The sequence below is a fragment of the Salvelinus sp. IW2-2015 genome, unplaced genomic scaffold, assembly GCF_002910315.2.
Source record: "Salvelinus sp. IW2-2015 unplaced genomic scaffold, ASM291031v2 Un_scaffold2872, whole genome shotgun sequence".
NCBI lineage: Eukaryota > Metazoa > Chordata > Actinopteri > Salmoniformes > Salmonidae > Salvelinus > Salvelinus sp. IW2-2015.
The window spans coordinates 130,713-142,723 of record NW_019944172.1 but is presented as its reverse complement, the minus strand read 5'-3'; the positions used below and the strand labels follow the sequence as shown (position 1 = coordinate 142,723).

Below are 12,011 nucleotides of genomic sequence, written 5' to 3'. Positions count from 1 at the left end.
ATTCTATGCAGAGGATAACTCCAGGTAACCAGGTACACCATTCTTTATTTGTACTATTGTCTACATTGTAGAATAATAGTGAAAGCATCAAAACTATGAAATAACACATATGGAAACATGTAGTAACCAAAAAAGTATATTTTTTATATTGTATATTCTTCAAAGTAATGATGGACTACTGTTTCTCTTTCTTATTTGAGCTGTTTCTTGCCATAATATGGATTTGGTCTTTTACCAAATAGGGCTATCTTCTGTATGATATGATTTGGCTCAAATGCATTAAGAAGGAAAGAAATTCCACAAATTAACTTTTAACAAGGCACACCTGCTAATTGAATGCATTCCGGGTGACTACCTCATGAAGCTGGTTGAGAGAATGCCAAGAGTGTGCAAAGCTGTCATCAAGGCAAGGGTGGCTACTTTTGAAGAATATAAAATATATTTTTTATAACACTTTTTTTGGTTACTACATGATTCCATATGTGTTATGTCATAGATGTGTGATGTCTCACTATTATTCTACAATGTAGAAAAATATTACAAATAAAGAAACCCTGGAATGAGTAGGTGTGTCCAAACTTTTGACTGGTACTGATTAATAATTAATGTATCATTAATAAATGAAAACAAGAAACACAGAAAAAAGTGCAAATAAACAGAGAGACTGCGTACATACAGACAGTAGAGACTAACATAGACCACCCATCTCAATACATAAAGAAGTTAACACAGGGGCCAGTCACCCATCCACACCATCTCATTACATAACAGAAGTCTACACAGGGGCCAGTCACCCATCCACACCATCTCATTACATAACAGAAGTTAACACAGGGCCAGTCACCCATCCACACCATCTCATTATATAACAGAATTAACAGAGGGGCCAGTCACCCATCCACACCATCTCATTACATAACAGAAGTTAACAGAGGGGCCAGTCACCCATCCACACCATCTCATTACATAACAGAAGTCTAACACAGGGGCCGTTCACCCATCCCACCATCTCATTACATAAACAGAAGTCTAACACAGGGGCCAGTCACCCATCCACACACTGAACATGATGTTATTTACAAATGAATACCTGAATGTAGCCAGTCACCAACTACCTACCTCATCCCTGTATTTGTTTTTCTGCTCTTTTGCACACCAGTATTCTACTTGCACATCCTCATCTGCACATCTATCACTCCAGTGTTAATTGCAAAATTGTAATTACTTTGCCACTATGGCCTATTTATCCTTACCTGCTTACTTCATTTGCACACACTGTATACAGATTTTATTGTGTTATTGACTGTACGTTTGTTTATCCCATGTGTAACTATGTGTTGTTATTTGTGTCACGCTGCTTTGCTTTATCTTGGCCAGAAGTTGTTCTCAACTGGCCTACCTGGTTAATTAAAGGTGAAATAAAAATCTAAAACATCCCATTACCTTCGACCCCTCCAGGAGCAGCTGTGGTCTGCCCTGAAGGCTGGTCAGATTGACATGGTTGTGTCAGATCACCCCCTGCACACCAGACCTGAAGAGATTGGACAGTGGGGATTTCACTCAGGCCTGGGGGAGGATCTCCTCCTTACAGTTCGGTAAGTGAGATCCATTAGAGATCCATAAGAGATCCGTAAGAGATACAGTAGATCCATCAGAGATCCATTAAAGATCCAGTAGATCCATTAGAGATCCATCAGAGATCTCGTAGCGGTCCGGTAGAGATCCGGTAAGAGATCCAGTAGATCCATCAGAGATCCATTAAAGATTCCAGTAGATCCATTAGAGATCCATCAGAGATCCAGTAGAGATCCATCAGAGATCCAGTAGAGATCCGGTAGAGATCCAGTAGAATCCAGTAGATCCATCAGAGATCCAGTAGAGATCCAGTAGATCCAGTAGAGATCGATGAAAGATCCAGTAGATCATTAGAGATCCATCGGAGATCCCGTAGAGATCCGGAAGATCCAGTAGATCCATCAGAGATCCAGTAGAGATCCAGTAGTGATCCGGTAGAGATCCAGTAGAGATCCAGCAGAGACCAGTATAGATCCGGTAGAGATCCAGTAGATCCATCAGAGATTAATTGAGATCAGTAGATCCATCAGAGATCCAGTAGAGATCCATCAGAGATTAATTTGAATCCAGTAGATCCATCAGAGATCCATTAAAGATCCAGTAGATCCATTAGAGATCCATCAGAGATTCCGGTAGAGAATCTATCAGAGATCCATTCAGATCCATTAGATCCATCAGAGATCCATAAGATCCATAAAGATCCAGCAGATCCATTAGAGATCCGTAGAGATCCAGATAGAGATCCAGTGGATCCATTAAGAGATCTGTAAAGATCCAGTAGATCCATTAGAGATCCATTATAGAGTCCAGTAGATCCATCAGAGATCCAGTAGACCATCAGACGACGATCCAGTAGATCCATCAGAGATCAGTAGAGAATCCAGTAGATCCATTCGAGATATAATTTGAGATCCAGTAGATCCAATAGAGATCCATTAACTATTAGCCATACCTTGCCAACTATATATGGGATTTCACTCCCAGCTTAGTATGTATTCAGCTCTCCCTCTCCCAGGCTATGATATGTATTCAGCTCTCCCAGGCTATAGTATGTATTCAGCTCTCCCAGGCTATAGTATGTATTCAGCTCTCCCAGGCTATAGTATGTATTCAGCTCTCCCAGGCTATAGATTATGTATTCAGCTCTCCTTTGTTCAACCAGAACCTTGCTTGGGTTGAAATATGAATTCAACAGATGGCCTGACATTGCACTTTAGCATTTTGCCTGTTTGTACAATTTATTATGGATCCACATTACCTGTTGCCAAGYCAGCWGCTACTCTTCCTGGGGTCTAGCAAAATGAAGGCAGTTTATACAATTTAAAAAACATGACGATACATTCACAYYTWTCACAACACACTGTGTGCCCTCAGYCCCCTACTCCARCACATGTGTTCAATACAAAATCCATATGTYCGTATGTACAGTGCACACTCTGATAGAGAGACCAGTCACTCAAAATGTCCTCTATCTCAGTATATCATCCGGTCTGTTTCAGAGACTGAATAAAGTCTCTGTCTCACTTGCTTTCTGTCTCTCTCTGTCTCTCTTTCTGTCTCTCTCTCTTTATCTCTCTCACTGTCTTTCTCTCTCTCTCTTGCTATCGCTCTCTCTCTGTCTCCATCTGTATTTATCTCTCTCCATCTGTCTATCTGTCTCTCTCTTTATCTCTATCTGTCTCTGTCTCTCCCTCTTTGTCTCTCACTATCGCTTTCTCTGTGTCTCTATCTCTGTCTGTCTCTCTCTGTATCTATCTGTCTCTGTCTCTCTCTCTCACTGTCTGTCTGTATCTCTCTCTCTGTCTGTATCTCTATCTCTGTCTGTCTCTCTCTGTATCTATCTGTCTCTGTCTCTCTCTCTCACTGTCTGTCTGTATCTCTCTCTGTCTGTCTCTCTCTGTATATATCTGTCTCTGTCTCTCTCTCTCACTTGTCTGTCTGTGTCTCTCTGTCTCTGTCTCTCACTGTCTGTCTGTATCTCTCTCTCTGTCTGTCTCTCTCTGTATTTATCTGTTTCTGTCTCTCTCTCTCACTGTCTGTCTGTGTCTCTCTGTCTCTGTCTCTCACTGTCTATCTGTCTCTCAATTCAATTCAATTCAATGGGGCTTTATTGGCATGGGAAACATATGTTAACATTTCCAAAGCAAGTGAGGTAGATAATATACAAAAGTGAAATAAACAGTAAACATTACACCTACAGAAGTTCCAAAAGAATAAAGACACTACAAATGTCATATTATGTCTATATACAGTGTTGTATCGATGTACAAATGGTTAAAGTACAAATGGGGAAATAAATTAGCATAAATATGGGTTGTATTTACAATGGTGTTTGTTCTTGACTGGTTGACCTTTTCTTGTGGCAACAGGTCTTAAATCTTGCTGCTGTGATGGCACACTGTGGTATTTCACCCAGTAGATATGGGAGTTTATCAAAATCGCGTTTGTTTTCAAATTCTTTGTGGGTTTGTGTAATCTGAGGGAAATATGTGTCTCTAATATGGTCATACATATGGGCAGGAGGTTAGGAAGTGCAGCTCAGTTTCCACCTCATTTTGTCTCTCTGTCTCTCTCTGTATTGACTCGCTCTGTCTCTCTCTGTCTATCTGTCTCGCTCTGTATTGTCTCTCTGTCTCTCTCTGTATTGTCTCTCTCTGTCTCTCTCTGTATTGTCTCTCTGTCTCTCTCTGTCTCTCTCTGTATTGTCTCTCTCTGTCTCTCTGTATTGACTCTCTCTGTCTCGCTCTATGTCTGTCTCTCACTGTCTTAGGTCTGTCTCTGTTCTGGACGTCCGCCAGTAAGAAGGGTTTCACCCTGCCAGACGTGGCGAGGCTCCTCTGCCAGCGCACTGCACAACTCTGTCGCCTTGACAACCAGAAGGGAAGCCTTGTTCCCGGTCACGATGCAGACCTGGTCATATGGGACCCAGAGAAGGAGTTTGAGGCTAGTATTATAGGAGAGGGGTTCACTAAAAGACAAAGCACACACACAGTCTTTCATTTTATCATTACTGTTCATTTGTTGGTTTTGTGCTCAGCTATTATTTTATATTTTCATTGATGACCTTCCACAGGTGAAAGACGCTAGTATACATCACAAAAATAAGGTGAGCAAACATTAAACCATGGGTAAAATACCCTTCACAATATTAAACTATGAAGGATAACATTAAACCATGGGTACAATACCKTACACTATATTAAACTATGAAGAACAGTCCAGACTATACATATAAAGCCTTCACAATCTGCTGAAGGCAATGATCCTGGTTGACGACCCCCCCCCCCTGTCTCTCTCTCCAGTTAACTCCCTACCTGGGCCTAACGTTGCTTGGGGAGGTGAGTGTCACCATTGTCCGAGGCAGAGTGGTGTACAAGCAGGGTACCTTCTCTCCTACGCCCCTGGGGAAGCATCTCCTCCTCCATCAGGGGAAGACCCAGGTCTCCCTGTGTGACGGAGAGAAGACCGAGGGGACCCAGGTCTCCCTGTGTGACGGAGAGAAGACCGGGGAAGACCCAGGTCTCCCTGTGTGACGGAGAGAAGACCGAGGGGACCCAGGTCTCCCTGTGTGATGGAGAGAAGACTGGGGAAGACCCAGGTCTCCCTGTGTGATGGAGAGAAGACCGGGGAAGACCCAGGTCTCCCTGTGTGACGGAGAGAAGACCGAGGGGACCCAGGTCTCACAGTGACTGTCTGGAAAACAGTGGCAAGACATGTTACTGAGGGGACAATCCTGGCTAAATAAATACAATACAATGAAATAAATGGACCCAGGGATGTATGTCTCAAAGTTCAGGATCGCTTGGACTGTCGTTGTTAAGATGCTTTAATAAACAAAGTCATCTCTTTCAAAAGGAGATTTGTGTCTATTATTCCATGCTGCCCTCCACCTAAATCGAGTAGATTCCATAGTACAACCGTTAAGGAACTAAGAGAAGTGGGGGGCGGCCACTCCTCTCCGTGTCACTGAGTAATCTCTGACCAAACAGACACGGTCAGAAATCTAGGAAGCATATCAGCTCATAAACACCTGAATCAAAGATGACAGGGCAGAATACCATGATCACAACAAACCCATGGTTTTACTAGTATATATCAAGGTCATCATTTTTTACCATGAGGTTTAGGGATGAATGGAAAAGTCAGTGTCTGCTGAATATGGCCTACAGTATAAGATATAACTGTTGACCTTACAGAAGCAGCGGGCGGTCGATTTTGTTAACCCATGCTTGGTGAATAAATTAAGGGGAGGGGGTTTCATTCCTCCATCTTAAGTAGATTCAGGGGAGGGGGTTCTCACTGCAGTAGATTGCAGGGGAGGGGGTTCTCACTGCAGTAGAGCCAGGGGAGGGGGTTCTCACTGCAGTAGAGTCAGGGGAGGGGGTTCTCACTGCAGTACAGCCAGGGGAGGGGTTCTCACTGCAGTAGAGTTGGGGGAGGGGGTTCTCACTGCAGTAGAGTCAGGGGTTCTGACCAGGGCCCTGTTCCCTACGTAGTGTACTAGTTCTGACCAGGGCCTGTCCTACGTAGTGTACTAGTTCGACCAGGGCCCTGTTCCCTACGTAGTTGTACTAGTTCTGACCAGGGCCCTGTTCCCTACGTAGTGTACTAGTTCTGACCACGGGCCCTGTTCCCTACGTAGTGTACTAGTCTGACCAGGGCCCTGTTCCCTACGTAGGATGACTAGTCTGACCAGGGCCCTGTTCCCTACGTAGTGTACTAGTTCTGACCAGGGCCCTGTTCCCTACGTAGTGGTACTTAGTTCTGACCAGGGCCCTGTTCCCTACGTAGTTGACTAGGGTCTGACCAGGGCCCTGTTCCCTACGTAGTGTACTAGTTCTGACCAGGGCCCTGGGTCCTACGTAGTGTACTAGTGACCAGCCCTGTTCCTACGTAGTGTACTAGTTCTGACCAGGGCCCTGTTTCCCTACGTAGTGTACTAGTTTCTGACCAGCGGCCCTGTTGCCCTACGTCAGTGTACTAGTTCTGACCAGGGCCTGTTCCCGTACGTAGTGTACAGTTCTGACCAGGGGCCCTGTGTTCCCTACGTAGTGTACTAGTTCTGACCAGGGCCCTGTTCCCTACGTAGGTGTACTAGTTCTGACCAACGGGCCCTGATCCTTACGTGGGTGTACTAGTTCTGACCAGGGCCCTGTCCGCCTACGTAGGTCCGAGTACCTAGTTCTGACCCAAGGGCCCTGTTCCCTACGTAGTGTACTAGTTTGGACCAGGCCCTGCTTCCCTACGTAGTGTGTACTATTTCTGACCAGGCCCTGATCCCTACGTAGGTGTACTAGATTCTGACCAGGGCCCTGTTCCCTACGTAGCTTTACATTCTGACCAGGCCCTGGATCCCTACGTAGTGTACTAGTTCTGACCAGGGCCCTGATCCCTAATAGGTGTACTAGTTCTCAACCAGGGCGCCTGTCCCTACGTAGTGTACTAGTTCTGACAGGGCCCTGATCCCTAGTAGTGTACTAGTTTCGACCGAGGGCCCTGTTCCCTACGTAGTGTACTAGTTCTGACCAGGGGCCCTGTCCCTACGTAGTGTACTAGTTTCTGACCAGGGCCCTGTTCCCCTACGTGAGTGTACTAGTCTGACCAGGGCCCTGATCCCGTCACGTAGTGTACTAGTTCTGACCCAGGGCCTTGTTCCCTACGTAAGTGTACTAGTTGCTGACCGAGGGCCCTGATCCCTACGTAGTGTACTAGTTTCTGACCAGGGCCCTGTTCCCTACGTAGTGTACTAGTTCTTGGACCAGGGCCCTGTTCCCTACGTAGTGTACTAGTTCTGACCAGGGCCCTGGTTCCCTACGTAGTGTTACTAGGTTCTCTCACCAGGGCCCTCGTTCCCTACGTGAGTATAGGACTAGTCCTGACCAGGGCCCTGTTCCTCTACGCTAGGTGTACTAGTTCTGCACCAGGGCCCTGTTCCCTACGTTAGTTATTTTACTATTCGACCAGGGCCCTTGTTCCTACGTGGTGTACTAGTTCTGACCAAGGGCCCTGTCCCTACGTAGTGTACTAGTTCTGACCAGGGCCCTGTTCCCTACGTAGGTGTTGACTAGTTCTGACCAGGGCCCTGTTCCCTACGTAAGTTGTACCCTAGTTCTGGTACCATGGGCCTTGGTTCCCTACGTAGTCTGTACTAGTTCTGACCAGGGGCCCTGATCCCTACGTAGTGTACTAGTTCTGACCAGGGCCCTGATCCCTACGTATGTACTAGGTCTTGACCCAAGGCCCTAGTTTCCCTACGTAGTGTACTAGTTCTGACCAGGGCCCTGTTCCCTACGTAGTAGTCTACTAGTTCTGACCAGGGGCCCGTGTCCCTACGTAGTGTACTAGTTCTGACCAGGGCCCTGTTCCTACGTAGTGTACAAGTTCTGACCAGGGCCCTGTTCCCACGTGGTGACTAGTTCTGACCAGGGCCCTGTTCCCTCATGTAGTGTACTAGTTCTGACCAGGGCCCTGATCCCTACGGTAGTGTACTAGTTCTGACCAGGGCCCTGTTCCCTACGTAGTGTTACTAGTTCTGACCAGGGCCCTGTTCCCTACGGAGTGTACTAGTTTGACCAGGGCCCTGTTCCCTACGTAGGTGTACTAGTTCTGACCAGGGCCCTGATCCCTACGTAGTGTATGTTCTGACCAGGCCCTGATCCCTACGTAGTGTACTAGTTCTGCCAGGGCCCTGTTCCTACGTAGTGTACTAGTTCTGACCAGGCCCTGTATCCCTACGTAGTTGTACTAGTTTCTGACCAGGGCCCTGTATCCCTACGTAGTTACTAGTTCTGACCCAGGGCCCTGTCCCTACGTGAGTGTACTAGTTTCTGACCAGGGCCCTGTTCCCTACGTAGCTGTACTAGGTCTGACCAGCCCTGACCCACGTGTGTACTACGTGTGCTGACCAGGGCCCTGGTTCCCTACGTAGTGTACTAGTTCTGACCAGGCCTGTCCCTACGTAGTGTTACTAGTTCTGACCAGGGCCCTGTTCCCTACGTAGTGTTACTAGTTCTGACCAGGGCCCTGTTTCCCTACGTAGTGTACTAGTTCTGACCAGGGCCCTGTTCCCTACGTAGTTACTAGTTCTGACCAGGGCCCTGGATTTCCCGGGTACGTAGTACTAGTTCTGACCAGGGCCCTGTTCCCTACGTAGTGTGACTAGTTCTGACCAGGACCCTGTTCCCTACGTAGTTGTACTAGTTGCTGACCAGGGCCCCTGTTCCTACGTAGGTGTACTAGTTCTGACCAGGGCCCTGTCCCTACGTAGATGTACTAGGTTCTGACCAGGGCCCTGTGTCCCTCTCCCTACGTAGTGTACTAGTTCTGACCAGGGCCCTGTGGTCCCACGTAGGCGGTGTACTAGTTCTGACCAGGGCCCTGTTCCCCTACGTAGTGTACTAGTTCTGACCAGGCCCTGATCCCTACGTAGTGTACTAGTTCTGACAGGCCCTGTTCCCTACGTAGTGTACTAGTTCTCACCAGGCCTGATCCCTACGTAGATGCACTAGTTCTGACCGGGGCCCTGATCCCCTACGTAGTGTACTAGTTCTGACCAGGGCCAATCCCTTCTGTGCATCAAGTACTGCATTTCTGATCTGATTCTGATTTTGATTTTCTTGATCTGATCTGATCATTTGTGGCCTACCGTAGAAGAATCTCCCATTTATGTGGTTTTTTGCTTAGATGGTGGTATCATGGCGCTATTGGTATCATTAAACAGTACGTAACAGGGCTTGGTAATCATTGGCAGTACATGTACAGGCCTATTGGTATCATGTTAAGGACAGTTACATGTACAGGCCCTATTGGATTCTATTAAGGACAGTTACCTGTACGGCCTATTGGTATTCATTAAGGACAGTTACCTGTACAGGCCTATTGGTATCATTAAGGACAGTTACCTGTACAGGCCTTTTGGTATCATTAAGGACAGTTACCTGTACAGGCCTATTGGTATCATTAAGGACAGTTACCTGTACAGGCCTATTGGTATCATTAAGGACAGTTACCTGTACAGGCCTATTGGTACAATTATGGCAAGGCAACATTATTCCTCTTAGGAGAGTCCAGACAATCAATAAAATCCTATGTGCAACCGGCTCACTGACCCGTCATGTGACTCTTTCCCCAGGTGCTGCGTGTGGGACTGATGGGGTGTCACAGCAACATAGCCAGTGTTGACATGGCGCTGGAGGCCTTGAGAGATGCTCTCACACACTGCCATAAGGGCAGGGTATAGACATGGCTCAAACACTGCCATCAGGGCAAGGTATAGACATGGCTCAAACACTGCCATAAGGGCAGGGTATAGACATGGCTCAAACACTGTCATAAGGGCAAGGTATAGACATGGCTCAAACACTGTCATAAGGGCAAGGTATAGACATGGCTCACACACTGTCATAAGGGCAAGGTATAGACATGGCTCAAACACTGTCATAAGGGCAAGGTATAGACATGGCTCAAACACTGTCATCAGGGCAAGGTATAGACATGGCTCACACACTGTCATAAGGGCAAGGTATAGACATGGCTCAAACACTGCCGTAAGGGCAAGGTATAGACATGGCCCAAACACTGTCATAAGGGAAAGGCCAAAGTCTGTATCAACATTGTAAACCATCTCTGACCAGGTCTAACATGCTATAACATGTACTGTCATAAGAGTAAGGTATAACATGGCTGTCTCGAAGTCAGTTTAAGTTGTCTTTAATATCAGGGAAGAAAAATATATATATTATACACGTTGAATCTGACAAATAAGAACACAGTATGGCTTATTTGTTACCTCTGACTCAAGTGTAAACTTCTAATAAAATACATATGTGATTGTGGGGTTTTTCTTTCATTTGATATAAAATATATGCAACGTTCTTAATACTGTCAAAGGCTATTTGTGTCTCTCTTCTCCCAAAGCTGTGATACGATTCTGTCAACACTAGAGGGTGGGCTCTACTTTACCCAAAAGTGTTACTAGGGGGTTTATTTTAAAGGAGTGTTTGGTGCACGTCGAATTTGGGTCTTCGTGATTTCACAGCCGGGGCGTTGTAAGAAATCCTGTCGGTGAATGTAGCCCCAGCACAGGGTAGGGATGTATTTTGGAGTGGACTGTGATTGAAGAAGTGTGATGGGTTTTCTTAGTTGACGTGTTTAATTTTGTATGATGTCGTTTCCACTAAATGTTTATTTTTGTTNATGGCTTATTTGTTACCTCTGACTCAAGTGTAAACTTCTAATAAAATACATATGTGATTGTGGGGTTTTTCTTTCATTTGATATAAAATATATGCAACGTTCTTAATACTGTCAAAGGCTATTTGTGTCTCTCTTCTCCCAAAGCTGTGATACGATTCTGTCAACACTAGAGGGTGGGCTCTACTTTACCCAAAAGTGTTACTAGGGGTTTATTTTGAAGGAGTGTTTGGTGCACGCCGAATTTGAGTCTTCGTGATTTCACAGCCGGGGCGTTGTAAGAAATCCTGTCGGTGAATGTAGCCCCAGCACAGGGTAGGGATGTATTTTGGAGTGGACTGTGATTGAAGAAGTGTGATGGGTTTTCTTAGTTGACGTGTTTAATTTTGTATGATGTCGTTTCCACTAAATGTTTATTTTTGTTGTTGTTCAATACCCCGTCCAGRTGGGGGCGGTAATGCACCATTAACATTGGATGCCAACCYCCGTTAAACACCATAGAAGTATTTTGACGTAAGGAAACCACCAGCAGTCGAGCCACATTCCTTACTTGTTGCTATTTTGTTATTGAAATATTTCGCTATTTATAATGACATGCAGAAGAGGGGCTCTCATTGTGCTTGAAGGAGTGGACAAGGCCGGGAAGACTACACAATGTAACAAGCTAGTCCAAGCACTGCAGGACAGTGGACAGAAAGCTGAGATGATGAAATTCCCTGGTAAATTAACTTTATTATCCGTGGCTGCTAATTGATCAAAATTAAAGGTATTTTCCTCTATTGTGTGGTTTGAAGACGCATTGATTGCTAATTTACCTAGATCCAAATTCGTTTTGCCTTGCCCGGGTTCCCCCGTCTGGGTGGAGTTTGGACCACATGGCGATGCAACGTGAATTCGCCTTTGATTAAATGCTCTTCCCGTATTATTCTTGTTTGTACAGAAAGTACTACAAATATCGGCCAGTTGATTTGCTAATTTACCTAGACCCAAATWTATCGGATTATACAAACTCGTTTTGCCTTGCTCTGTTTCCCGCGTCTGGGTGGAGTTTGGGTCACATGGCGATGCAAAATGAATTCGCTTTTGACTAAATACTCTTCCTCTATTACTCTTGTTTGTACAGAAAGAAGCACAAAGATCGGCCAGCTGATCAACTCCTATCTTGAGAACAAAAGCAACCTGGAGGACCATACAGTGCATCTTCTGTTCTCTGCCAACCGATGGGAACTAGTGTAATACACTCT

General features: G+C 45.7%; 2 protein-coding genes across 2 annotated transcripts in view; both read left to right on the top strand.

Moving 5' to 3' along the window:
• The window catches only part of zgc:103559, a 32,228-nt gene extending 26,884 nt beyond the window's left edge, over positions 1–5,344 (top strand). The window contains exons 9-12 of the mRNA XM_070440710.1: positions 1,511–1,595; positions 4,346–4,518; positions 4,649–4,681; positions 4,878–5,344. Of these exons, the coding sequence (XP_070296811.1) occupies positions 1,511–1,595; positions 4,346–4,518; positions 4,649–4,681; positions 4,878–5,108 (522 nt within the window). The 3' untranslated portion in view covers positions 5,109–5,344. The remainder of the gene's footprint in view (positions 1–1,510; positions 1,596–4,345; positions 4,519–4,648; positions 4,682–4,877) is intronic.
• A 5,898-nt stretch (positions 5,345–11,242) lies between these two features.
• dtymk (deoxythymidylate kinase (thymidylate kinase)) overlaps positions 11,243–12,011 on the top strand; it is a 39,474-nt gene continuing 38,705 nt past the window's right edge. The window contains exons 1-2 of the mRNA XM_024141977.2: positions 11,243–11,486; positions 11,891–11,999. Of these exons, the coding sequence (XP_023997745.1) occupies positions 11,357–11,486; positions 11,891–11,999 (239 nt within the window). The 5' untranslated portion in view covers positions 11,243–11,356. The remainder of the gene's footprint in view (positions 11,487–11,890; positions 12,000–12,011) is intronic.